General features: G+C 44.3%; 9 protein-coding genes across 9 annotated transcripts; 4 read left to right on the top strand and 5 right to left on the bottom strand.

Annotated features, from left to right (window-relative positions):
- Positions 1-1,057: 1,057 nt before the first annotated feature.
- Positions 1,058-1,702, top strand: CORC01_11700 (uncharacterized protein; the record flags this gene model as incomplete). The annotated part of the gene is made up of 1 exon (XM_022623322.1): positions 1,058-1,702. One exon carries the CDS (start codon positions 1,058-1,060, stop codon positions 1,700-1,702), a length of 645 nt encoding a protein of 214 aa, XP_022470145.1.
- Positions 1,703-4,536: 2,834 nt separating this feature from the next.
- CORC01_11699 (uncharacterized protein) lies at positions 4,537-6,657 on the bottom strand (the record flags this gene model as incomplete). Its single annotated transcript, XM_022623321.1, has 4 exons — positions 4,537-5,236; positions 5,468-5,791; positions 5,846-6,118; positions 6,170-6,657. 4 exons carry the CDS (start codon positions 6,655-6,657, stop codon positions 4,537-4,539), a joined length of 1,785 nt encoding a protein of 594 aa, XP_022470144.1.
- A 1,426-nt stretch (positions 6,658-8,083) lies between these two features.
- Positions 8,084-9,076, bottom strand: CORC01_11698 (metallo-beta-lactamase superfamily protein; the record flags this gene model as incomplete). The annotated part of the gene is made up of 2 exons (XM_022623320.1): positions 8,084-8,493; positions 8,551-9,076. The coding sequence occupies 2 exons, from the start codon at positions 9,074-9,076 to the stop codon at positions 8,084-8,086; spliced, it is 936 nt and encodes a 311-aa protein (XP_022470143.1).
- An 849-nt stretch (positions 9,077-9,925) lies between these two features.
- CORC01_11697 (Sulfide:quinone oxidoreductase/flavo-binding protein) lies at positions 9,926-11,284 on the top strand (the record flags this gene model as incomplete). The annotated part of the gene is made up of 1 exon (XM_022623319.1): positions 9,926-11,284. The coding sequence occupies one exon, from the start codon at positions 9,926-9,928 to the stop codon at positions 11,282-11,284; it is 1,359 nt and encodes a 452-aa protein (XP_022470142.1).
- Positions 11,285-12,427: 1,143 nt separating this feature from the next.
- Positions 12,428-13,869, top strand: CORC01_11696 (uncharacterized protein; the record flags this gene model as incomplete). Its single annotated transcript, XM_022623318.1, has 7 exons — positions 12,428-12,478; positions 12,535-12,561; positions 12,621-12,711; positions 12,859-13,051; positions 13,107-13,244; positions 13,315-13,734; positions 13,791-13,869. 7 exons carry the CDS (start codon positions 12,428-12,430, stop codon positions 13,867-13,869), a joined length of 999 nt encoding a protein of 332 aa, XP_022470141.1.
- Positions 13,870-14,824: 955 nt separating this feature from the next.
- CORC01_11695 (uncharacterized protein) lies at positions 14,825-16,202 on the bottom strand (the record flags this gene model as incomplete). The annotated part of the gene is made up of 3 exons (XM_022623317.1): positions 14,825-15,368; positions 15,437-15,981; positions 16,056-16,202. 3 exons carry the CDS (start codon positions 16,200-16,202, stop codon positions 14,825-14,827), a joined length of 1,236 nt encoding a protein of 411 aa, XP_022470140.1.
- Positions 16,203-17,132: 930 nt separating this feature from the next.
- CORC01_11694 (uncharacterized protein) lies at positions 17,133-20,172 on the bottom strand (the record flags this gene model as incomplete). Its single annotated transcript, XM_022623316.1, has 3 exons — positions 17,133-18,665; positions 18,714-18,998; positions 19,048-20,172. The coding sequence occupies 3 exons, from the start codon at positions 20,170-20,172 to the stop codon at positions 17,133-17,135; spliced, it is 2,943 nt and encodes a 980-aa protein (XP_022470139.1).
- A 1,080-nt stretch (positions 20,173-21,252) lies between these two features.
- CORC01_11693 (glycosyl hydrolase family 71) lies at positions 21,253-21,886 on the top strand (the record flags this gene model as incomplete). Its single annotated transcript, XM_022623315.1, has 2 exons — positions 21,253-21,580; positions 21,744-21,886. The coding sequence occupies 2 exons, from the start codon at positions 21,253-21,255 to the stop codon at positions 21,884-21,886; spliced, it is 471 nt and encodes a 156-aa protein (XP_022470138.1).
- Positions 21,887-22,662: 776 nt separating this feature from the next.
- CORC01_11692 (uncharacterized protein) lies at positions 22,663-23,378 on the bottom strand (the record flags this gene model as incomplete). Its single annotated transcript, XM_022623314.1, has 3 exons — positions 22,663-22,694; positions 22,798-23,035; positions 23,241-23,378. 3 exons carry the CDS (start codon positions 23,376-23,378, stop codon positions 22,663-22,665), a joined length of 408 nt encoding a protein of 135 aa, XP_022470137.1.
- Between the last annotated feature and the right edge of the window lie 4,382 nt (positions 23,379-27,760).

The raw sequence follows: 27,760 nt of genomic DNA, 5'->3' as shown, positions 1-27,760 counted from the left end.
CTTTGCGTATTTGGCATGCAGACACTGAGGCAAAGCAAAGGCGGCTCTAGGCTAAATCCGCCTTGGGCGAGAATAGGCTTTATCACGCCAATAAATGATCCAGAGCCATAAGGATCTTTATGCTCACTCTATTAAACGATCTTCCCTCGGTCCGCCCAGCCTATGTCAAAATCCGACCATTAGTAGAGTCGGCGCCTCCGTTTCTGTTTCTAACAGACCGTTCGGACAAGTCGCGAGCTATCGTCAACTCAGATTATTACTACTACCTTTTGTAATTTAGTTTGAAACTTGGCCTACTCTTGACTCGACCTGGCTGGGCCAACAATCTCTCATGGATGCATAGCCGATTCTCCTCATTCATACATGCATGAGCTTGGTTAACACTCAGACTTCCATGTGGGTCTTGATACTTGGCTGTTGCGTCGATACACAAAGCCATCCAAAAGTTTGCGAAAGCGAATGGCAACTTCTGTAGGATCTTGCCCTGTCATACTATCCCCTGTGCATGGTCCAGATATTTAATCAAATCGAACAGGGTCAGTCCAAATGGCCATCCCGATCCCATCTTTCAGCTCTACCCCAAAGAGGGAATATTTCGAGACGTGGACGCGGTAAACTATCATGACGGCTGTAAGGTAGCCTTCAACCCCGACATTGTGGCGTTCAAGAACGCAGCTCGCCCGATGAAAATTTCTGCATTCAATTTAATTTCATTTGGGCTTCCTTTGAAGCATATTAGTCCGATTTGATAGCAGGTCAAGCGAAACCCAAGGGAGGTATTGTTTACTGACCTTTGATACATCAGCAAAATTAGCACCGGCTGCAATTGTAGCGGAATCGAGTCCTGGAGGGGCCAAACTCCGCTTACCCCAGCTCATGGGTAACTATTATTATTGCTTCTTCAAAATACATATAAATACGCGATGTCGACACTGGATTGAAAAAAGAATCTTCACTCCCATCCCAACAAACCTCATGAGAGACATGCAGATCATCACATAAGACACACACGAACTTTGTATTGTTCCTCATTCCTCTATACGGCAGATAACCCAGCATGAAGCGCTTCTCTGCCTTGTTCCTAGCGGCCCTGGCCGTAGCCTATCCCTTGGGACCGACTGGAGCCTCAGACACTCCTGACCCCAAGGAGATCCAGATCTCCAGCGCAAGTTTTTCTGGAAATGGCTGTCCTCAAGGCTCTGTCTCAACCACGATCTCTCCGGACCGTACGGTCATCACATTTGGCTTCGACAAGTTTCAAACCTATATTGGACCAGGACTCTCAGTCACCGAGCGCTCCAAGAATTGTGCTCTTCACCTCAGCCTTAAGTACCCGGGTGGTTTCCAGTTTGCTCTTGTAGACAGCACATACCATGGATACGCTCAACTTGAGGAGGGTGTCACAGGGACATTCTACTCGACGTACTTCTTCTCTCAAGACGCCGCAGCCACTACTACAACGCAGACTTCCATTGCCGGAGGTGGCATTTGGCTCGACGGCCAGGTCTACACCAAGCAAGACACTATTCCTACTGCAGCTCTCATCTATTCACCCTGTGGCGCAACAGGTATTCTCAACGTCAACAATAGGATTGCTCTTACATCCAAAAACCCGCAGGCCTATGGCTCGATAACTGATGATGATGCTACTGTAGCGTTTACTCAACAGATCAACATCAAGTGGCTGGTTTGCAAGAAATAGAGTCAGATGAATGACAAATGATCAACCTATGACAGGGAAGGCCGGAGTAACTATGCAAATCATCATTTTCGAATTGGAATCTGGCACTGTCAGATGATGGACTTGGATACGGTAGTGCAATGCAAACCAATTGAATCAAGAAAGGGAAATATTAAATTAGTTAAAGAGAGCATGGGATCTTGAAGAACTGGTGTCCCTTAGTATATCTCCATCTCATCTGTCATTTGTATATAAATGTACCTCCATAAATATGCAGGCCCCTCGCAACTTTCCCCCATCTTTTCTTCTACTCTCCCAACTTCTTCTGTTCAGCTCAGCATTTATTCAGCACGAATCCAATACTACCCAGCGAAAAGCCCTCCATGATCGCGTTGTTCGATATGAACAAGCTAATTAGGGTCACGAAATGTTCAGATGAGGAATTGAGACTGATCGAATAGCGAGTTAATTTATCTTGGATACCATTTGCTACATCTGGATTTGACGCGGATTTGCTGCAAGCCCGAGTTTTGAGAGCAACTAAAACGACGAGGGCCGTTCAACGGTGCGAGAAAATCTCGGGGTACTGGGCCGATACGGAGAAGGAGAGTTCCAATCCACCAAGCCCACATGCACATACTGCATGAGCTATCTTCCTGCGGTTTATATAAATTCGCCGGGTGGCACAGAGGCAAGCTATGCTCCTACTTGAATTCAGCAAAAAGCTAAGGAAAACTTGTGTATCAGTTATGAGACAGCTTGCATACAGCTTCCTCAGAAAGATTCACATAGTCTATGCAGGGTTTCCGATCACTAAGGGAGTTTTTGTAGGTTTTTAGCTTGCAGGAATCTCATCCGCATGCTTCCTCTCAAGCGGAGCGGTCAGCTAATTGTTATAGATATGTCCACGGGGCTGACTTCTACTATTGGTCTCCTCGCCGCTGAGGCTATCGTCGACATCAAGACTGAAGAATCTGCTGCATAAGACATCTCGTCTGCCATCGTGTTGATGGTTGGAATATACTCGCTCATCGTTGGACTGCTCAAACTCGGTTTCATTCAAAAATATAATTTCGTCCCAGGTTTGTCTGGATTTCTGTTTGCAGCCACCATCACGATTTTTCTAGGCCGCGTTAGCTCGTTTGTTGGTCTGAGCGATGTTCTCTCCGGCACCTCAGCTATCAACAGCAACGTTCTCAAACAGATGCCGTAGATGGAACCTCTCACTAGTTGTATCGGGTTCAGTGGCATTTTGATGCTGTATATTCTCGAGTTTATCGGAAAGAAATTGGGGACGAATAAAGCAGCGATCGAATTCGCCTGTGGTAGTCGAGCGGTTATTCTTTTACTCATCAACAAAACAATCAGTTTCCTGGCCAATAAGAGCAGATCAGAACCCTCGTGAGCTCCAGCAAGGTCAAGGCCAATGGTCTCCAAGGTCACTGCCAGAGCAATTGCTCCTCTTGTGCCTCTATTCTGGATCGCCAAAGCCATAATTTCCGCTACTATCGTACATTGATTCCCACCGCTTCTTTATACTGATGGAAGCTAACAACTTCCCCAGACCATGGCAGTTATCCCCATCATTGGTCCCGCTTCTTTTTTCTACCGCTACTGGCGTATTACATTCATGGACTTCGTGGCATCGATGCTCTCTTTTTGGGAGAATTCTTTTGTGTCTACGGAAATGGGCATTGCCTTTGCGGTGTTGTTTAGCATCGGATCCACTCTGGTCCGATCTGCATTTCCAGAGTCAAGACGCTCTTAGTGACAGGTAGCCAGAATCGCAGTCTCGAGCGAGAACAGGAAGTTGTTCCTTCTTTTGCGGAAGATACATTTATGCTCGAAGACGCCTTGTTAGTCAGTTTCACCGACTCTATCCTTTTCCTCGATGCCAGTCGTCTTCAGAAATCGATGCTTCAATCCGTCGAGGTACAATTTGAACGGCGAGAAGCCGGTGACCAGTCACAGACCAAGTCAGCTTGTAGATATTGCAGTGTGGCATCGTTTAAGCGTATCGAAAGGCTGCAGAAGCGCGACTAAATCATGCCCTCGAGGTAGCAGATGGCCGTCATGGTCTAAGACCTGACACATGTACCCCTCATCGACGTCACAGGAGTGAAAACACTTTACGAGTGGAAAAAGGAGACGAACACTATGCAGGGAAACAAATTTCACTAAGGCTGGTAGGACTAAACAGTAAAGCCCATCGCAGATTCTTCCGCACTAGATGGAAAATTGTTGAAGGCCGCGAGGTTGACAATGCAACCCCAGAGCACACCAATGTTGCACAAGGTACGAGACGATAGAGGCAGCATTGTGGGACAGAGAGTACGCAGCCAAGGATGAAAAAAGTCAGGACTCCAGGGAAAAGCATACTATAATCACCGGCAAGAGTTCCCTCAGGGCTGGGTTTGAGCTAGAATCAGGTGTACAAATCGATAATTGGAACTGACAAGTAGGATTGGTGAGTTTTATATAGGTGCCCGTGGAAGGTGAAGTGAAAATGTCAGATTATCTCTTTAACCAATTTCGGGTTTCTTTCCGGCTCACGCGGTACTGGATTGCATGATTGGCAAAGTTAGTTTTCCGGATAAAAAATGGAGGCTCTGGTTTCCCCTCTGACGAGTACAACAGAATGTTCGTGAGTTGTTCGAGTACCAAAAAAAAAAAAAAAAAAAGAAAAACGATGAACTTATCTTAACCTTGTTTCCGTGAATAAGTGGGAGATTCAAGTTTCTCAAAAGGTGTTTCATCCAGCCATAACTTCACTACTACTAATATGGGTTTGGTTTTTATAAACATTATGATATTTGATGTCGCACAAGCTTGCTTGAATAACAAGGGCCAATAACCTATTGGGCAACTTCGGCAACTTCTGCCTCAATCCGCCGCATCATTCTTTTTCCTAGCCTTTCTTGTAGATTTTTGACAGCCGTGGCCCTAGCCGTTCGAGGTGTCTCTGGAGTTGCGGGACGCGGTTTTTCCTCCAATTGCCTCTTCTGGTTCCTTTTACCGAGTCTGTCTTGAAGCGTCTTCACTGCTGCTGCTCTGACTGTTCTTGGAGTGGCGGGAGATACCGGAGTGACGGGAGAAGTGGGTATCTGCTCTTCTGCTTGAGGCTGCCTAGCGCTTTCAATCTCTTGCTGCTTGAACGCACGCAGACGCTTAGCAACTTTAGACTGCATTCTAGCAGCTGCCGAGGTACGAGGCCTGGAAAAGTTGTGCACGTCGGATTTGACAGATCGAATTGTCAATGCTGGGCTCGCAGGGCGCGGACAAGGGGTTGCTACCGACGGATGATGGCTCGACGGGCGTGTGCCTGGTCGCGAACTATGCTGAGATGTAACTCGACCCTCTGTCCTGTGTGTAAGACGTCGGCCCTCGTAAGAACTGATGCTTGAAGTTCTCCGCCGCCGCCGCCCCTCGTTTGGCAACACATTGCTGTCGGGCCGGATGCTGCTTGCAATTCCACCCGGTCTAGTTGCGAGGGTTGCAATGTGCGGAAGTGTAGGATGATCATCTGAAATATTCCCTAGACCATGTCGAGAGGATCTGAATGTTGTCGTCGTACGCGAGCTTGCCGGCCTGCTCGCTTGCCTCAATTGCAGATGATAGTATGCCTCCCAGTCGCTGTCTCGGGTCGATGGCCTACGCCCCACAAGCCTGTTCTCTTCCTCCATGGTCATCAATGGTGTCAAAGGCCTTCTGAATGGAATATCCAAAAACCGACCGTTGAAAGGCGGCGATTGCATGCCAATGGCAGTCCATCGCCTTGAATCATAACTCCCTTGTTCTACGAGAAGAGCCTGACTAAGCGAAGAGTACTCAATATGGGGAGGCATTGATGGCAAGATAATTTCGTCAGGACGTGCCGAGGCATTAGTAGATATATCGGATCCTCCTTGTTGCATACTGGCATGTTCACGCCACGTAACCCAATCGCCGACTGTCACTGCTCCGCTTGTTTTTGGTGTCGCGCCATCCCTCGTCGGTGGCTTCCATGCGAATTCACTGATGAGAAATGGAGAGTTGGGTGTAATGCCACCAGGGCGATTGCCGAAGACAGTGTTCAATGGCGTCGGCATGGACATACTTCTGGCATGACGTCTGAGTAGCACATTAGTTCTTGATTTCATTGGTGAGAGAAATGCAGTTCCTCACAGAGATTTGTGCTCGGTGTCATGAGGATTTCTTTTCGTCAGAGTCCTGAGTTTTTGCTTTTCTGGTTTCCTTGGTGTACTGTTCTTTTCAACGCCTGTCTCTCGCTTCTCGTGTGGAGTCAGCGTCATATTGACAACCCCAGGCTCGAGATCGCCATCACTAGGGCAAGCCAATGGTTCCTCTCCTAGGATAAACCAAGTTTGAGAAAGTCCTAGAGTTGCAAATGGGCGATCGGCCATCTCAATAACTGCAAGCACTGCTGCAAGAGAAAATCTACCGACATGTTAGCCGTCGAGTTTCAACGCCGTTGGCATCATTACTTACAAAGAAGATATGCTGATTATAACATTAAGCCATGGGAGATTGTCTTGAACCCCTTTGGAAAGATCTAATCCAATATTGACAGCCACAAATATGGACAAAGTAATCGCTGCCACCCAAACAGGAAGACCTAGCCGAGCCAACAAAAAGGCAAACCCAGCAACATATTTTCCGTATATAGTTGGAGATCCATAGTTCTCGATGTAAGTTGTTCGAGCGGCGACGAGATGTGTAAACACGTAGACAAGGCTCATGCAGGAAGCAACGAAGAAAACAGCTCGGCTAAGAGGATCGAGAACCTCTGTTGACTCGAGATTCTGGAATAAAACCACCGCTGACAAGGCTATGCCAGCCCCTGCCGAGAAAAATAGTAGTATTACTGAGAGGAGCGACAGCACAGGGTATAATCGAGTTGCTTTCTGGGGTGCTGCTTTTGGCGATGGTATAGGCGGCGGCACTGAAGTCGTCGCGTCCTCATAGTTCTGACTCATTAGTACTGGATTCCATCAACATAACCCAGGTTTAAAATTCGACGTCGCCCAAGCTCTGGATTGCGAAGATCCGGACTGATCAATTGCCACTGGCGATCAAGTCCGATCGAACAACGTCGGGGAGCGCGATCACACAAGGCAGTGTTGCCTGAAGTCCAATGATGACATTGAAACCTTGTGTAGAACGCGGTGAGTACCAGTGCGACTGAACCTTGGGTCGGACAGCGGAAGAGAGGGGTTTTGTTTGCACACGTTACATAAATTGGCCTTGATTCGTCTGAGTTTCTGAAGTGAGCATGACGTGTCCCCTTGTTCAAAGTCGATGTTGATAGCACAATCCGAAGTTGCTGAGAATCCAGTCCCCGGTAATCTAGCCGACGCATGGATGCCGACTGAGTCTCTTTGTGTGTGATCGGTTCTCATCTAATGTCTACACCGGCATGTGAAACAATGCGATTGCCGAAATGGCCCAAACTCGCGTCCGGCAAATAGGCTGCGCATAGACTGGGGAACGTTTCGGGTAACCGGATCGAATGCTGCAACGAATGATTTGATTAAATTATTCGTCTACTCTCATCTTCGCAACCAAGCCGGCCGCCTCAATGTGGCCGCTAGTGAGACGAACCTGATGTTCTCTACACTGGCCACCTTTTGTCCCTACTTGAATTCAATGGGTTCAAGGTTTTATTTGATCGCGTTGACATGGGTCAAGTCGTCGGGTTTCAAAACAGTGGGAGACGTAAGGGGTTTTGTTGCGCTAGACAAGCTGAGAGAGGGTCTGCCATATTTGTTGACTCATGAAGTGAACTTACGGGAGCATTGGGAAGGTTAAGTAAGGAGCCGAGTCGGCCAAGAGAGTTGCTTTCTCAGACATGGTCTCAAAACAGTTAGCTTGATGAGTTTAGCTAGCGTCCCGTCCCGTAGGCCGGCGTTGCTACACCGATGGTGGCCCACGTGCCTTACACAATTGATGTATCAAGCGCGTGTCACAAATCTGCCCCTAGTCTTCGAGCATGCTCGTGCCATCTAGCCTCACTCCCTCCAATGTCGTCGTATTCACAGGGTGATGCCTAGAACACTCACTCGGTGGATTTTATACGACATTAGGTTGACGGACTAAGAAATAGGAGTTTTGACAAGCCAATTGAAACCAGTGCTTTCCTAGCTCTCAAGTCACGTCGCTACAAGAAATCAACGACTAAGCTGATCGCTCAAATCCGGTCCAGTTATGTTTTTGAAATTTGTTCCATTCGAACTCCAACTATCCGGCCACCATTTAGGCTCTCTTTGGGGGGATATCAAATTGCAAAACTTTCGTAGCCCCAGCGCACTGGAAAGCATCCTTCGTCATGGTTTTGACCTCCCTGGATGACCAAGAACATCCCCGGATGCGCCTTCTCACTCGACTTCGTCGTCATCTAATATATTACCATTGCAGGTCTCCCAGCTTGATAGGTAGATGAAGCATGCGGTGCCCGGAAGCCGTTGGTTGGGGGAGTTGACCGGCTCGGATGTTCGTTTGCAGAGACTGGTGGAGCAGCTTTGGCTCACCGAGCTTAGCATCGCGCTCCTTGCGCTGGGCAACAAATTCCTCCTCGGTGATACCATCCCGCAAGTGCTTGTTGAACTTTCTATGGTCCCTGACCGTCATCCATGAGACAGGGCCCTCGCGTTCGTCTGGGGGATAGTCATGGCCTGTCCAGACTTTGACGTGATCTGGAAGACTAAGAAGCCTGCGGCCTGAGTGATAAAGGTTGTTGGCACTTCCACCAGGAAAGTCACAACGGGCAGTTCCAATGTCCACGTGTAACAAGGAGTCACCGCAAAACACGTTGTCTTGTCAAAAAGATTAGCAAAAGTAAATATGATAACGGGGCATCTTGTGGGCCTTACCTCCGATCTTATAACCCAAGTGGTCGGGCGTGTGCCCGGAAAGATGAATAGCAGTCGCGCTCAGGTTGCCAATGCTAAAACTTTCATCATCTTTGAAGAGTTTGTCAAAGACATCAAGGCGTTCTTCGCTGGGCACACCATATCGTTGACCAAACAGGTCTTGTACCTGTGCAATGCGTCGTCCTATGCCGATCAGTGGCTTACTTCCATACTCTTCCGCAATGCATTTTTGCAGGTATGAGGCTGCAGTGAGGTGATCTGCATGGGCATGGGTTTCGAGAATCAAAGAAACCAAATAGCCGTGTTCCTTGACCAACCGAAGCAACTCGTCGGCGGAAGATGTGGTAATAGCTTGTGTTGTTCGGTCATAATCCAGAACCGGGTCAATGATGACTGCCGCTTTCGTAGACGGGTCTGCAACAATGTACTGCCAGGTTCCCGTCTCGGACTCGAAGACATCGTGAACGACCGGTTGTGTTGTGCCGGTAGAGGCGGTGCTGTATGGGAATCGGTTGGGTTGACTCATCGCTCTCGGGAGAGTTCGTTGGTGATATAAGGGCGTTGGAAAGCCGCAACTCGGTGGAATACCATGACAATGTGTAGCAGTTACGGCTGGGTAGACGGCCTTGGGTGCCTCGATGTCATGCACAACACGCACCTTAGTGCTGCGCTTTCCTCGGACAAAGGGAGATTTTGCGATCCCGGGCGTCTTGGACAAACATATCGATTGGACTTGTCTAGCTATAAATACGCGCGCTGGATTCATTGTGGAAAGTGAGATGACGATACAAAGGATTGAACGAGTGGGATTTGGCGATGCAGGCTTCTGCGGAGAATGCACGATGCACTAGAAGCTGGGACTGGCCATCTGCCGGAAACCTTTAATACTGAGAGCAGCCGAGGGAAAGTTTAAACATCGAACGAGATCCCACTGCATCCCGGCGCCTCCCGTCCCGGTCGGGGAGTTGCAAACGATATCGGTGACCATTCTCGCCGACCAGTTTCGCCGACTAGCCGGCCGGCCGGTGCGAGCTCTTTAATTGTAAGGAAAGTTTTTGGCCAAAAGTTGCGGCTATCGGGGGTGCTCGGCGCGGCGTGCAATCTTGACACAAGACTCTAACTCGTTCGCTAGGCCGGCGGTGGAGTGTGCCCCACGCCTCTTTTTAGGTAAGCGCGGCAGGTACCGAAAGCTTCGGCGATTACATTTTCCAGTCGGCCCACCCCGCCCCGTTTCTTTCCACTTACCTTGGTTGGTTCGTCTCTCAATGCTTTATCATCACGACATCTCGTCGTCCAACCCCCCTAAAACGTAGCCTCGTCACTTGCTTCTTGCCACGCAAACTCTTACGCAGCGTTCTTTTCTATCTACGCCAAAATGTTTGCCAGTCGCGCGATTTTGGCATCTCGTCAAGGCGGCCGCGCTCGTATTACTGCAAAGGCTTCCAAAATCCGGGGTCTTGCAACGGTAACCCCCGTCAGCTCTGTCGCTCGGAATCACAAGGTCGTTGTCGTCGGAGGAGGCAGCGCCGGCCTGACTATCAGCCACCAACTTTTGCGGACTGGTCGTTTCTCTCAGGATGATGTTGCCGTTGTGGACCCTGCCGAATGGCATCACTATCAGCCTGGCTGGACACTGGTTGGCGGTGGCCTCAAATCAAAGCAAGAGTTACGAAGACCGCTCGAGAGTCTGGTTGACCCCAAACTCAAGTTCTACCAGCAGGGTGTGAGTTCTTTTGCCCCCAAGGAGAACAGCATCAAGCTAGGAAATGGCGACAAACTCGGCTACGAGCAGCTCGTCGTCGCTCCGGGCATTAGCATCGACTACGGCAGCGTGAAGGGGTTACCTGAGGCCCTCGCAGATCCCACTTCTCTTGTGTCTTCTATCTACGGATATGACACTTGTGACAAGGTCTTCGGCACTTTCGGAAGACTTCAGAAGGGCAATGCTATCTTTACCCAACCCGCCGGCGTAATCAAGTGTGCTGGCGCACCCCAGAAGATCATGTGGCTCGCTCTGGACCACTGGAAGCGTGCAGGCCTTTACAACCCCAGCAACCCTGCAAAATCACCCATCAAGATCAGTTTCGCCACTGGCCTCCCTACCATGTTTGGAGTTCCCAAGTACAGCGCCAAGCTTGAAGAATTGCGGAAGGAGAGGGGCGTCGAGGGACTCTTCCAACATGATCTTCTCGCCGTGGATGGAAACACTGCCACTTTTGGTCGGCCTGACGGAAAAGAAAAGGTCACGAAGCAGTTTGACCTTCTGCATGTTGTCCCGAAAATGGGCCCCCATGCTTTCGTAAAGAACAGTCCCCTCGCAGACGCGGCTGGATATGTCAGTGTTGATCAGTCCACAACCCGTCACACCGAGTTCCACAATGTCTGGTCAGCAGGTGACGCATCCAGTCTACCTACTTCTAAGACGGCTGCGGCAATCACATCTCAGGCTCCCATTTTGGTTAGCAATCTGCTGCGATCTTTGGAGGGCAACGAGCCTGAACCCAAGTATGATGGCTATACTTCTTGCCCAATTCCTACCGAGTATGGCAAGCTTTTGCTTGCAGAATTCAAGTATGGCGGAATTCCCAAAGAGACGTTTGGCGACCTTATTGGATTTGATCAGGCAGTTCCCCGACGGGCATTTTACCATTTGAAGAAGGATTTCTTCCCGTGGGTTTACTATACGTCAATGGTCAAGGGAACTTGGGGTGGCCCCAACGGGTGGAGGAATTGATCTCATTCTTAGACTATGTATTATGTACTAGCTAGGCAGTATGTAGGAGTAGTACGGTGGTAAAAGTCTTAGATTACTCTCGTTTCGAGTCGATTTCAACCATCTCCTTGGAGCACCTATCGGAGTGTAAGGTGGTTTATTCTGCTGACTCAAAGTTTGCTAAAGAGACCCTGTGATACATTTTCTAGAAAAAAACATAGCATGATTTTTCACGCTATCCTCTGCCTCATCACGCCTACTGGCTGGCACTGCTCCCAACGTTCGAGAATGTTGCAAAGCGGAAGGCATCCTCTCTCAGGCTGATCTTACGCCTTATAATCAGCAAACTTCATCCCAACGCCATCCTAGGTTGCTAATGTTTATTGAGGCCAATTTCGCCGGCTACGACTCCTCCCTGTTTTTGACAACGGTAACGACACGGTCTATTTCATTGGAGCTACAGCATTGCACACCGGTACCAAGATTGCGCTGGCAACTATTGATATCAAAAATGTGGCCTAGAAACATTTGGCCCTTCTTAATCAATAGACTAGGCGAGTAGCTTATGGGCCAAACATGAGAACTTCTTGTAGTTAGACTGCCAACCTACTCGAATCATTGTCATAACACGCTGTAGAGTTAATTACAATAAAAAACCGCCCTAATTGATGTACGTCACCATGCGAGACTCAACACAGAGATTGAAATCCCAATGTCAGTGGATATGGCTTCTCCTCGCCTTTCATCCGATTCTTTTCCAGGATGAAGGACCCCGGCGGTGACAACATTGCCATCATCCTCAGGTCTGTAATTACACACCACAATCCGATTCTTCATCCCGGTCAAGGTGTGACCAACAACAAATATTGGTCGGGCCGATGTTGGATATGACTGACATATATGCGAGCTCCGTTGGTGGCCCCTGCTACCGACTTTCTATTCGTGCGGAAAATCAGCTCTGCCCACTAGGCAGTACATGAACGTGGGTCTTGTACAAATCAGAGCAGGAGAGTGGCGCTGCATCCGCCAAAAAGAGGTCCAACAACAAACATATATCAGTCCACCCATCGTTGTGTTTCTATGACTTTCCTGTGCCACTTCTCCTCCCCTTCCTCAAGCTCAACTTTTTTTCCTTTGCACTGAAACCCCGCATCGCCAGTCACAATGGCCAATCCACCTCCAGATTTCGAGGTTCAGATTGCTGCTGAGGAGGAGGTTTGTTAATACACTTTTCAACTTTATACCTCGCCTCTAATTCTATTCCACAACAGGACGACGCACGGTCTAATATGGGAACTGTAAGCATGACCTTCCACGCAAATCACGGCCACTGCAGACATTTAACTTCGTGTCATAGAGCATTGCGTCCTCCAGCACCAGTCTGCGTAGCTCACTATTGGACTATCGCCGCGAGAATGGTCGAACTTACCATCGATATAAGGATGGCAGTAGGTTCATGAGACTCATATTGAGTAATTGAGAAGCTTAGCTAGTGCTGTAGAATATCTATTCCCGAACGACGACCGAGAGCTCGAAAGACTAGGTACCTTCCACGCTGATTTTGCGATTTGATTTCTAGCTAACCCATGTTGCAGACTTGGTTCATCACTTATGCCTTCTCATGCTGAGGGACCGACTTGGCATTGCCCCACCTTGTGACGAAGATGCCAAGGTCGGTCGGGTCCTTGATGTCGGTACAGGTACAGGAATTTGGGCGGTTCATTTTGGAGATGACCACCCGGAAGCCGCTATTTTGGGTATTGACCTTTCAGCAACTCAGCCTAGCAGGTTTGTCTGGAGTAACGTCAGTGCCCGGCGAACAATGTTAATGTCATGTTTCTAGCGTACCTCATAACGTGAGGTTTGAGGTCGACGATATCGAAGACGAGTGGTCATTTTCACAGCCATTCCACTACATCCACAGTCGCTTTATGACATCCAGTATCAGGGACTGGAGGTTGTTCCTACAAAGATGCTACGAGTAAGGCTTCCGCCACTCTGTATTCACAAGCGAAAACAGTGAAAATAGTAGCTGATCATAGCGAATATAGCAATCTCGAGCCTGGTGGCTACGTTGAGCTTCAGGAGACCGCCATTTTCGCCAAGTCCGACGACGGAACTTTGAAGCCCGAGCACGCTCTGTCCCATTGGTCCAAGTATCTTATGCAAGCGTCAATCAAGCTCGGAGCAGCGTGGGTTGATACGCCCGAGTTGAGGGACCTCATGATTGAGATTGGCTTTGAAGACGTGACGCTAAGTACATATAAGTGGCCGACCAACCCTTGGCCAAAGGATGAGCATTTCAAGGAGCTTGGCGCGTGGAATAATGAAAACTTCATGACGGGCATGGAGGCAATCACAATGGCACCCCTCACACGCGCGTTGGACTGGACCCCAGAGGAGGTCCGAGTCTTCCTCATTGACGTCCGTAAGAATGGGAATGACCGAAGCATTCACGCGTATTGGCCTCAGTAAGTTTTCCTCATCCTCATCTACTGCTATAGATTCATCTTATAAACGTTTTTAGGCACATTCTTGTTGGGCGAAGGCCCGAAAAGGAGAAAACTCCAGCTCCGACTGTAGCTGCATCTGCGGCTCCGTCGTAGATTAGATGTAGGCTGGCCAAAGCCCCTTTCCCGGAGCCTCTTATCTATATCACATACTTTGAATAGGACAGCAATAAGATTCTTCTCAAACACAGGGTGTACTTTCTACGTTGATGCGATCTGAATTCAGAATAATATTGATGCTACAAGGCTGATACTTTTCTATGTACTACCCTACCTCTTTATTAAAGATCTATTTACGTTATAATTACTTAAGGTACTAAAACTTTTGGCTCTTTATCTAGAGATTTATACAGCCGCTCCAGACTATTAGCTATTATTAAACTATTTTATTCACTATTAAAGAAGCGTTAATAATAGATTTAAACTAGTTTTTTTTTTTAAGCTAAGTCAACTTAGTAATACCTCAGCATTATAATAGCTATAAGGCTTTAGAATAGAGTCTAGGCTTAGAAATAGGTTAGAGCTCCGGTTAATATTAATATTTAAAGTTGATATAAATCTAATACTTATTAATAGCTATAAGGCTAATGTGACAAGGCTCCGAAGAAGAAATATAAAGTTTTTTTAACACGAAGAGTTTAACTATTATATAATATAATCTATTTATAATATATTTTGAAATAATTAAAAAGATAAAAGGTTATGAGTTTTTTTTTTTTTTTAAAAATAAACCTTAATGTTTTATAAGAAGTTAATATTCTAATTATAGTGAATTTATAAGTAAAGTTCTTTAATATATACGTCGAATTTATATTTAATATTTTAAATTAGAGAGCTCTTTTTTCCTGTCAGTAGGAAGTGGCCGCTTTCCATTTCACTCTCCCTACTAAGACTCGCAATAGCCTCATCCTAATATTTTAATAATCTAGATATAGCTTTATATAACAAGTCTTTAAATGTATCTGTAAGGAAAGAAGTTTCAGAAAACCCGGTAAGAGCCTTTGTCATCAATTAACCAAATAGTCAGCTAATGCCCGTCTACAAGAGCAAGCTACTGTAGTATTTCGAGGGGGAACCGTTCACCCATTTGCTTATAGCCAGCCACGCTTAAATGAAGACCGTCTGAGCTGTACTCAGGCAATAGCTTATCGCTTCCATTTCCAACCATTGCTGAAAAGTCCACAGTATGGTCATACGTACTATGCTTGAGGATCCAATCGTTAATCCTGACTCTAGTTGCTTCCCGTAAGGGATGCGCATAGCCGCTACCCCCAAACGGAGTGATAGTTGCGCCAATAGTGATGAGCCCCGCGGCTCTAGCTTGAAAGACGAGATCGGTGTATGCCCTGGTGAGATTCTCAAACATCTGTTCTTGTGAGGCAGCGTCCAACCCGGAGTACCCCAAATCATTTACCCCCTCGAATATGAGAAGGTATTTGGCGCCAGATTGGCTGACCCCATCTCTCTGAAATCGTTTGAGGAGTGTCTGGCCCAAGCCCCCTTGAACAACTGCGTTGCCTCCAATGCCTTGATTGTTGACTGCTAGAGATGTCATGCCAGTCTGCTGAAGCCTTTCGGCGAGAACGTCGGTCCATCTGACCTCGCATTAGTAATCTTGTTGACAGCTCAAGTGGTGCAGCAAAAAAACTGTTGAGATCCGTACCGATTGTTCTTGTTCGTTTCGCTGCCAAGACCGTCTGTAATGCTGTCGCCCAAGGCAACCAGCCCGCGATGATCTCCAGTCACCCAGCCCTCTATTTGCGCGGCGAAGAACCAGCCGATCATGCTTTGTTCAGCGACCGATGTAGCATTAACTGCGTTTCCTGTCTGGAGCCAGGTCGTGGTGCGGCTACCTGGATGTCCAGTGAGCACCGTGCCGGACTGGCCATCCCTCAAGTATAACGAGAGTGCAATGGTCGACAGCGGCCGAAGGTTGAATTCGATGGCGTCTGAGTAGATAATTTCACCCGGTGCCAGCACAACGGATGCAGCGCCGGCAAAGGTAAGCTCTTTGGCTGACAATGATTGGATATCCGCTGTTCCGGTCGCGCCGTCCTTTGGCAGGGCTATGGACGCCGCCGTGATGGGCAAAGGCTGCTTGCTGAATTGGTTTGATAACTTAAATTTAATCCGCCCGGCACCAATGGAAGAGCGGAATGTCTGTCGAATCGTGGTATTTTTGAACTGTACCGTGACAGAAGAGCCACCCTTTTGAGGCGTGTCAGATGGGAGAATACAGAAGCAATCAGGAGTGGATGGTGCCGCGAATTAGCATTACTCACGTAGGGACTGGGAGGGAGGTTGGTGCCGCCAACATCACGTGAGGCTGCCGTCCAAGTCGAGACCCAATGCATTCCAGCGGCAGATGATTCATCCTGGGACAGCGTACGTCCCAGTGAGAAAAAGGACATCAACCAGATGATTCTCATGATGGCCGGGTTATTTTTGCTGCCAATCTAGATGTAAACGAAGTTTTCGTATAAGCAAGTGGTTTGCAAGAAAGCATGACAATCTTTCGTTGCTGCTTGAGGATAGTTACAACTTAAAACAACTTAAAAGCAATTCCATGCCAAGCCTTTACATTGCATTGGCCTACCTCTCAAAGTAAGCGGTCAATGTTTACCAGCTCAATTTTCGATGAAGTCCACATCTCCGCCGGGTAATTTGATTTTCTTCTAATTTTCCTAATTTGCTACTACAGGAAAATCTGAGAAAATACCGGTTCCTAACATCGTCATACTACCGTTCAGATGAGTGATCCACGCAAAGTATTTTCGGTTGAAGGGCTCGGGCAACCGGAGGAGGATTGGATGTCTAAGGAGCCGGTGGGATGATCCAGAGTACATGTGCCCTCATGTAACTGGTGGAGAAATTCCAGATGCAGTTCGTCTACGAAACTCCCCAGCCTTGTATGCATGGGATACGGGACCAGCCTGGGCCCACCGCGCACCGCAACATGGTTTCGTTGTCACAGAAGTACTCGCTTTCTTTCCAGATCTCATAGGATCATTTAGGGGCATGATGACATTGAGACTTATGCATAAACAGGTATATAGTGGGCTTCGAAGCTCACGGTAGGATGCAGGAATATTTCAGGCTTTGGGGTGAGAAAAGGTATGGCTGAAGCCGCATGTGGCTACCGGTTTAGTAGATTCTGGCGCATCTTGACTCTATCCTGGATGAACAATGAGAATTGAAGAAGGTGACAATAAATTCAATTTGATACTATTGTTTCGAAGGTACAAGGGATTTCAGAGCTTTTTGGTGGCGATAATCTTCCAATGCGCCTAACTATGTCCGCACATTGGAGCAATCGTCCGGATTCTAAGGTAAGCTAAGCAACTATGTTTTTTCTTTGTTTATGGATACTGTCTGCTCTCCGGGGGGCCAAGAGAGCTCTGCTTGAAGCCTCCAAGATCAATGACCAGCCTCTGGATCACGACTCCCGGCTCAAGCAGCCAGAGATCGAGAATATGCGAGCCATTGGAGAGGTTAACAACGGTCGACGACGTCCAGCCTCCTGCAATCACCGCGTCTGACCATCCAGCAGGATCACTTCCCATGGGGGTCACAGGAACCGGCTGCACGATCACCGGGCTTCCACCATCTATCGCGAAGGCGTACTTGAGTGGGCGGCTCGGATCGTGGTTCAGTGTTGTGCCCAAGAAAAGCATGACTCTCGCATTGCTGCGCGACCGGAAGTTGTAAAAGGAGTATGTCAGCTTCGGCCCGGTTGATGTAGTCTGGGAGTCTGCCGTGACTGGCCAAAGCTTCACTCCAGACAGAGTGCGACCGTAATGCGGGATTATGATGTACGAGAGTTCGTTCTTTGGCTGGGTTTCCGAGTAATGTTCCGCTTCAATGGCGACCACGCCTCCAGATTCAACAAATCCACTGAACGATCCTGAAACGGATGTTTTGTTGACAGGCAGCGTCGCGGTGATTGGCCAGCTGCCTGGGGCGTTGGTGGCCTGTACTCTCAGCCCGACCCAGCTCAGTCCAGCCGGAGCTGCGTCCCAGTCCACGGAGACTATGCAACGCTTATCACTGCGGTCGCCCGGAGCTGTTATAGTACCATTGGGATTCGATACCGTGACGTATGTCGCGTTGCTTTTGACTTCATAGGAAAACGTGCCATTGTCCCGGGCGAAGACATCGATATAACGGATTTCTGAGAGAGGCATGTATGGATCCACAGATAGAAGACTAGGCTCGGGGTCGCCAGGCGAACTCTGGTTGCTGCCCTGAACTGAGACGCCCATTATTCCAGCTTTGGGGACATTCGCCGGGGCGTGGTAGCCCACTTGCGGCATGATATTCGATGGCGGGTCCGACCAAGTTGTGTACCCAATGTGAGGCTGGGCCATCATTCCATCCCATTTTCCTCCGTTCATGGAGTGGTACCTATCAGTGATGCGCTGGTCTTCCGCAAATAGATCGCGAACATCGTTCGCTAGTCGGTCGGCGCTGACGCGCCGTTGTCGAAGAGTCCAGGCGTTTAGAGCGGCTTTGATGTAGAGCTCGACGACAGTGCTCCCAGCCAGAACGGGGTGGAGCACCATTTGGAAAAACGGCGTTCTGGTAGATTGCGGGAGGGAGTTATACGTGTCTTGAGCGAGCTTCAAAAGATCAGACCATTCTTGCATGACTTGCGTTGCCTCGTCATAGTAAGCAACACTGTACGCAAAGGGCTGACGGCTCAGCAGCTCGTACTTCCGGCGAATAACCAGTTTACCGTATGTGTTCAGAATCTCCGCGGTCCTATCAGCTACTGAACCGCCGAATTCACGGGTGGCCCAGCGACGGATCCATTCGGACGTACTATCAGGAGTGGCATATTTTGACATGTCATAGGCCATATCCAAGAAATGCGTCAAAGGGATTTCCTTCCGCTGGCGTTAGTAGGTGTTTGACGTCATATGGATGAGGCAATGACTCACGAGAGGTTTGATGTCTCCGATGTTCACGATCCAAATCTCTCTAGCGCCTTTCTCATAGGCCAGATGCATCTGCTCCCATGTTTTGGACAGCTGTATGGTATTGATCCACTTGTAGTTCCTTGGACTCCCAACGTAGTCAAAATGGTAGTAGACGCCATGCCCGGCTGAATGGTCCGTCTCATTCGCAAGCGGCGTTCTGAGAAGGTTCCCGGCATTATCGTCAGTCCAAAGCAAAGTGACGCTGTCTGGCACGTCCATCCCAGCTTGGTAGTAACGACCGACCTCCTACGCCGGTTAGCATCTTGACTTGACTGTGGCATTCGAATACACCGACCTTGTACAAAACCCAGGTTTGTGGTATCTCACTAATGTCGCTTACATTCAGACCCTCTTTCAACAAAGACTGCTGGACGGAGATTATGTCTTCAAGCTGGTCGGGGGTCAGCGTCGGCGAAGCAACGTCGCCTGACCCTCTCATCCCCATGGTGAAGAATGTTTCCCAATCCCGAGCGCGATCCACTCCGCCTTTGAAAAACTGGGTAATATTTTTTTTGTTCATACCCCAGTCCCAGGGCCCTTGGACTGTGTTCTTCTGCTCTGTCTCGGATCTGGCCATCGGCTCGTGGTGGCTGGTGCCGATGATGACACCAAAGTCGTTTGCCAATGGTCCATTCTTCGGGTCATCGACGTAGAAACTGCTTCCCCACATGGCGGGCCAAATGTAGTTCGATCGGAGACGGAGGCAAAGCTCGAATACGAGCTTGTAAAACTCGCTGTTGAACGGTCTGCCGCTTGGGGTGAGCCCAAACTTTTTTTCCGCCCATCCAGTTAAGGCCGGCGCCTCGTCATTGATGAAGAACCCACGGTACTTCACTGAAGGCGTCGGTTGAACCTTTTTCGTATTTTGAATCCATACCCCAGATATCGGCTTAGGCGAAACGTCTGCCCACCAATACCACGGCGAGACGCCTATCTGTTCAGAGATGTCATAGATACCGAAGATGGCTCCGCGTTCATCGCTTCCAACAATGACCAAGGCCCAGGGAACGCCCTCGATAGGAGCTTCAAGGAAGACAATAGTGTAAGCCTCCCAGTCTCCTTTGATTTCGGAAACGTCGATTTTGCCGTCGGACACCAGGCTGTCAATGATTTCTGACTTTCCAAGAGATCCAGCTATGATGACTGACGTAGCGTTCGTGGTGTTTGGCAGACTGGCCGCGTGCGACAGTGTACCGTTTACTCCAAAGACACGCCCAAAGTCTTGCGACAGGTCTGCTGCAGCACGTTGGACGCCTTTGAAGTCACGAGAGTCGACCCAAATCTGAGGAGCATGGTTGTTGCTGGCGAGTTGATGCTCACTGACGGGCTTGTCGGAAATAATTGAGCTCTCTTCGCCCAGAATAGCGGGGGCGAGGAGAGCAAGGCTGAGAACTTTGCACAACGTGACTTTCCACATCATGGCTAGCGTATTGGTCAAGTAGTGAAATGGTTGACTGGGAGAAATGACGCCTCCAACGGTCATGTTCCACGTTGAGTCTTATATTGTTTCTCTCCTGAGTCTTATTTCGTTCTTTTTGAGTCTTCTTCTCTAGTGCGCCTAGTCTTCCGGCCATTGGCGACTCTGCCTTATTGGTGACAAGGACAAATCCACCCTTGGCTTAGCATTCCTTTGGAAGTCTGTGCTCTGACTTCAAGCGATCTCAACAGCCCGAGGCCGCGATTCCTATTTAGCCTGAATTACATGCAACCCATTCTGCACTCAGCCTCAACTCCTTACTTAGCAAGGACCTGGTACTCGACCAAAACGGGTACTGCAATCGCCGGGTGAATGGGATAGGAGCCATGCCATAAGCATTCCTCCGATAGACCGAGGCTATTTCCACATATTTTGGGGCATTTTGCCGTTGGAAAAACGGTTGCTCCCGAGATTGGGATCTGCTTTGGTCTACCTGCGTTCATTGGACGCCGGCTCCCACCTCTGCCTCATGGGCTGCATGGGAATAATCCAACTCGCATCGTCGAGTCAAACCATCGCGTGATGTAGGAAATCCATTGCCGCCTTATGCGCGGCGCGGGAATAGAGGTCATAGTCTAGCCAGTCAGTTGCTGAGTCAAATGAGACCGAGCGCTTTCCTGGACGCCGCCCTGATTAGTTGGAGCGTCTCATGCTATTCGTCCGGGCACTGGAAAGACGCCGAACTTCTAAACGATCTTTCAGACACTATCATTAACTTTAAATTTCCTTTGGCCATCGAGACTACAAATCCGAGTCAAAGGGACCGTATTTCGTGTCCTGGGTCATTGCATCTTAGAGAATAATTGCCTTCGCCTCGCTCGTGGGCATCCTAGCCCTGATAGGCATTGCTCAAAGCCAATCCGTATTCGCTCACTGTCTGGTAATTTTCGCCCTCCCTCTCAGACGAAATTCCCTGCTGAAACATGCCGACAGATCACCAACTCGGCCAACTATAGTGCAAATGACTGGATTGGTGATATCTCTGCCGCGCAGAAGGCTCACATTGATGCCTTTGCGCTCAACATGGCTTACGGCGATCCGACCAACGAAAACTCTGTAGCTGCGGCGTTCCAACACGCCTCTTCTCTCGGATTTCAACTTTTCTTCTCCTTTGATTACGCCGGAAACGGTCCATGGCCCAAAAGCGAGGTGGAGTCTCTCATCAATAGCTACTCAGGTTCGGGCGCCTACTTCCACTACCAAAGCAGGCCTTTCGTATCCACATTCGAGGGCCCAGACCAAGCGGAAGACTGGATCGACATTGAGGCGGCTACAGGCTGTTTCTGTATTCCCGACTGGTCCTCCCTGGGCGCGAAGCCGGCTATGACCAAGGCTGGTGGTGTTGCTGATGGTCTTTTCAACCGGGCGGCCTGGCCATGGGAAAGCCTTCTTTAACTATGTGCTTCCTGACGAGGGTTAGCGCGAGATGTTGGCCTTTTCCATCGACATATACAAGTGCAATACAACTATTGTCGATTTGGAACGTCTTGTGATTTGGCACTGACTAAACCTAGCGACAAGCTGCAAAGACGGCGGCACAGTGGGCAACACTGTGTCACAGCTCCAGCTTGAATTTCGACCATGGAACGTTGCCTCGGAAGCGATATACTTCACCGCTCTACTCGTATCGTCTGCTACGATCGAAGTCACCCGTTAGCGGCGTGGTGCAAAAGGCCTACTAAACCATAACTCCGGAAGGCAATATTAATTCTACCGTAGTAACACCTAGTATTTTGAATTAAGGAGACTTGAAGAAGAATATCTTATTTAACAAAGTAGTGATAAATAAAAGTAGCGATAAGCCGATAAAGAACGGTTAGTTTAATGTATAAAATAAAGGGGGACGGTAAAGATTAAAGTAAGCGGCATATAAGAGGGTGGGTGCTGAAGGGGAGTAAAGAAGAAAGGAGGACTGAAAGGAAACGGAAAGTTCTGTCGGTTATGCTATGGCTAAAAGCGGGATATTCTTTATGTATCCGTATTAAAAATCAATCCAAATGTCCTATTTTAGCCGCCTTACATCCCGGTAGGTCGTTTAGCTATTATCCTTCCTTATTTATAAGTCGTAATAATTTTAATATAACTCTAACCTCCCGTCTATTTATAAATATAAAAAGAGATTAAACTAAGGTAATAGGTCTTTAATAATAAGTCTTAGAACCTGTATAGTAAACTAGGGCGCTATGTTAAGAGAGCTAAAGGGAACACTAAAGCGATTGTGATAAAACTTTAGTTGCCCTTACGTCAAGGTTCTAACGTCTTTTCAAGGTACTTATAATAAATTAAGCAGTTCATATATTCATGAAACTCTCCTTTACTTTCTAAAACCCACTGTTCACCTAGTTATATATTATTTTCTTAGCTTGAATCCATAAGTTATATACGGCTACTTTTATAATATACCTTTCTCCCAGAGGCTAGTTATATTCGCTTTTATTGAAGTCGTTGTTCCTTTGTAGATATAACTAAAAGAATGTTAGTATGGGAGATAACTAGCAATAACTAAGTTTAGGGTCTATAGATAAGACATATTAAGCTTAGAAAATATTACTTAGTTAAGGCACTTACTCTTGATATTCATTAGGTTTAAAGTCCCTTTTGCGTTGGAACCAGCGATCAGGTTGCTGGACCCCAGGTTGCTGGAGCCCAGGTTGCTGGACCCCAGGTTGCTGGACCCCAGGTTGCTGGACCCCAGGTTGCTGGAGCCCAGGTTGCTGGACCCCAGGTTGCTGGTCCCCATATAACAGTCGCACATCAAGATAAGTTCCGTTGAATTCTCTCCTCCACCACCGCCCGGATACTTGGCCTACGACAAGCCCCACATGGATGCAACCTGTTTTTTTCATAACGGAATATGTAGCTTCGTTTTCCGGTATGTAACCTTTACGGGGTAGGGTGCAGCTCATGAAATAATAGTATTGGTCTCTTCTCGGCGTGCCAGGAATGACCCAACTTAGTCTTTTGTAGGCTTTGTGGGCTTCGAGCGAAGTCAAGCTTCCATGATGGCTTACACTGAGAGAATCGGCTTGAGCTGCCACGTTGCGTGGGAAGTTCTCATCGGTGACAACATTAAGATCGGGAGGGGCGAGATTCGAATCGGTACAGCATGCGCCGACCACCAAGAGGAAAAGAACTATCAAAAATTTCATTGTCTCGATTAGACGTAGGGCAGTGAGAGAGCTGGCTAGCTTGACAGAGCGAGCTGCCTTATTTAAAAGAACAGTGTTGGCCAGCCAAGAGGTCTATTTGCTAGCCGCCTTGACTCGAACTTAGCTCTTAAACCTAAACTTGAAAGTAAGTAGGCGACCGGCCTTAATGACCGGGTACGCCGGTAATGCATATTAATGAATTTAATCTTAATTTTAAATGGGTTTTAGTGTTTTGCTATTCGAACCTGGACAGCTGAAAATCTCTCTCCTGCCGTCTCCGGGGCTATTCCGCTTTAGTTTTGTTTCTATGGTCGTGCACCAAGCTCATCTCGGCGACGCCGGCTGACTCGAATACACTATACAGTCGCCCTAGGATATACCTAGGTCAAAGTTTCTAATTCTTATATTAATACTTAAAATATTAAGATATATTAAATTAGAAGTATAATTCGACCCCGAGGTAGCGCATGCGCATAGACTATTTATAGACCTTTATATTAATTATTAATTAACGAGCTAATTTTTAATTAAATATCTCTTTTTTATTTTACCTATCTTAAGGAACACGACGAACTATATTAGAGTTAATAAAAGATGCCTAACAAAATAAATATAGGGCATAAAAGTAAAAGGGTAGAGTTAATAAAGAATATATAAAATAAAATTAATAAACGTTTTTTAAAATAAATAGTACGAAAATAATATATATTGATTTATTTTAACTAATTTATAATATTTATAACGTTATAAATATTTATTTTTTAAATTATTATTATAAAATAGTAGTTAAGATTACTATGGTTTTACAATAGGATATGGGTTTAACGTATTACGAATTAGATAACGCTTATTATTATAATTAAAAAAAATAATAATTTTAATATTTAATATAACATTATAATTAAAATAATTACTTATTTAATAGTATTTAATTCTAATTATAATTAATATAACTTACTATTTTTAAAAACTTATACTATTTATTATTATATTATCTTATAATTATTATATAATAAGCTATACACTTTTATAAAATATTTTTATAAAATAGAACCGTTTATATTTAATAAAAAGTATTTAATTACTATTTATAAAATATACTAATTTATTATAATATATAATAAAATAGTAACGTATTTATAAATACGATATTATAATATACTAATACTTAGCCATATTAATATTATAACCGCCGTTTTTAATATATTAAATATATATAAAAATTAAATAAATTTTAAATAATTACGTTACCCTAAGTTAATAATAAACCTTATCGATTATTTTATTAAGCCGCGAACGGATAATATCCGTTATTATTAATATTTATATATTAATTATTAAATTTAATAAATATAAGATTATTATTAAAAATACTACGGCTAAAATAATAATTAAAAAAAAAATAATAATATTAATATATAATTAAAAAAAATACGAAATATATTATAAACGATTAGGGTACGGTATTAAAAATTCTTTTTAACTTAGGCCGGAAACTAATAATTTAAAATAAGTTACGGCCTATGGCTAAGTTTAACGCCGGACGTTATTATAAAAGAGGCGGCGTTACGGTATATTATAAAAACTTTTTATTAATTATAATAAAAATATATTAAATAAATAAGGGTAAGTTATAATAATTTTATTTATAAAACTAACGATATATTAAAACCGAATTTATAATTTTAATAAATAAGTTAAATAGAATATTTATATAAATTATATATTAATTAGTTTTATAAAATTATAGCGCTAATTTAAAAGGCTAAAAAGGACGTATTATAAATAATATAAACTTTAATTTAAAAAGTTTTAAAACGGGCTAAGGCTATATTAACGCTAAATAAAATCGGCTATATAATATTATTCAAAGTTTAATAAAAAGAAATATATATTAAACCCGCCTAGTCGTTTAATAATTATATAAAAAAAAATACGTAAATACAGTATAAAAACGTTTAAAAGGTCTTATTATATATATAATCTTATATATAAAAATTATTAAACGATAAAAAGCCGCCGTACCGGTTTATAAAAAGGTAAAACTAAATATAAAACGAATTCGAGCCGTTAATTAAAGCCGTCGTAAATAAAAGCGGTATTACGCTATTAAACGTATTTTAATAAATAGCACTCGATATATTTATTAATATATTTAATTATTAATTTAAAAAAGGGTATTATAAAAACGTATTAATAAGTATATTTATTATTATAAATATTTAAACTAACAGCGGCTAAATCGATATTACGGATTATATAATAAAATATTCGGCCGTTATTAAAATCGTATATATACTTATTATATATAAAATATAAATAAAGAAGTAATATAACGTAGCCCGTTTAGCTATTATAATAAATAAAAAAACGGTTAATAATAATATATAAAGTTTTTTTATTTATATTTAAGATATAATATAAAAGTTTATAACCTAACTTAGCGAATACGACGAACTATAATAAAGTTAATAAAAAATACTTAATAAAATAAATATAAGATATAAAAGCAGGGGGGTAAAATTAATAAAAAATATATAAAGTAAAGTTAATAAACGCTTCTTAAAATAAATAATACGAAATTAACATATATCGATTTATCTTAATTAATTTATAACGCTTATAACGTTATAAATATTTATTTTTTAAATTACTATTATAAAATAGTAATTAAAATTATTACGGTTTTGCGATAAGGTACGGGCTTAATGTATTATAGACTAAATAACGCCTACTATTATAACTAAGAAAAATAACAATTTTAACGTTTAATATAACGCCGTAACTAAAATAATTACTTATTTAATAATATCTAATTCTAATTATAATTAGTATAGCTCACTATTTTTAAAAACTTATATTATTTATTATTGTATTATCTTACGATTATTATATAACAAGCTATATATTTTTATAAGATTTTTATATATAATAAAACCGTTTATATTTAATAAAAAATATTTAATTACTATTTATAAAATATACTAATTCGCTATAATATATAATAAAATAATAACGCACTTATAAATACGGTATTATAATATATTAATACTTAGTTATATTAATATTATAACCGCTATTTTTAATATATTAAATATATATAAAAACTAAATAAATTTTAAATAACTACGCTACCCTAAGTTAATAATAAACCTTATTAACTATCTTACTAAGCTACGAACGGACGGCATCCGTTATTATTAATATTTATATATTAATCGCTAAATCTAATAAATATAAAATTATTACCGAAAACATTATAACTAAAAAAACGGTTAAAAAAAAAGTAATAATATTAATATATAATTAAAAAAAGCATAAAATATATTATAAACGATCGAAATACGATATTAAAAATTCTTTTTAGCCTAGGCTAAAAGCTAATAGTTTAAAATAAGCCGCGGCCTATAGCTAAGTCTAGCGCCGGACGTTATTATAAAAAAAGCGGCGTTATAATATATTATAAAAACTCTTTATTAATTATAATAAAAATATACCGAATAAATAAAAGTTAATTATAATAATCTCGTTTATAAAACTAATAATATATTAAAGCCGAATTTATAGCTTTAATAAATAAGTTAAGTAAAATATCTATACGGACTATATATTAACTAACTTTACGAAACTATAGCGCCGATCTAAAAGGCTAAGGAGGACGTATTATAAATAATATAAATTTTAATTTAAGAAATCTTAAAGCGGGCTAAGGCCACGTTAATACTAAATAAAATCGATTATATAATATTATTTAAGGTTTAATAAAAAGAAATATATATTAAGCCCGCTCGGCCGTTTAATAACTATATAAAAAAAGATATATAAATACGATATAAAAACGTTTAAAAAGTCTTATTATATATATAATCCTATATATAAAAGCTATCGGACGATAAAAAGCCGCCGTACTAGTTTATAAAAAGGTAAAACTAAATATAAAATAAATTTAAATAATTAGCTAAGGCCGTTATAAATAAAAATAATACTATACCGTCGGACGTATTCTAATAAATAGCGCTTAATATATTTATTAATATATTTAATTATTAACTTAAAAAAAGGTATTATAAAAATATATTAATAAATACGCTCGCCGTCGTAAATATCCGGATTAATAATAGTTAAATCAATATTACGGACTATATAATTAGGGTTAGGGTTAGGGTTAGGGTTAGGGTTAGGGTTAGGGTTAGGGTTAGGGTTAGGGTTAGGGTTAGGGTTAGGGTTAGGGTTAGGGTTAGGGTTAGGGTTAGGTGGTGTATCTAGTGTCGGGGCCTGCACACGACACCAAAAAAGCAGCGGCAGAGGCAGCTCGGCGATCCAGCTTGGATCGATTTCCCAGGGCACTTGCCTAGCTGGGAGAGGACCGAACGTTGTGAGAG

The sequence above is a fragment of the Colletotrichum orchidophilum genome (assembly GCF_001831195.1).
Source record: "Colletotrichum orchidophilum strain IMI 309357 chromosome Unknown Scaffold_131.1, whole genome shotgun sequence".
Classification (NCBI taxonomy): domain Eukaryota; kingdom Fungi; phylum Ascomycota; class Sordariomycetes; order Glomerellales; family Glomerellaceae; genus Colletotrichum; species Colletotrichum orchidophilum.
The sequence above is the reverse complement of the archived record's forward strand: the minus strand, read 5'-3'. Positions and strand labels throughout refer to the sequence as shown.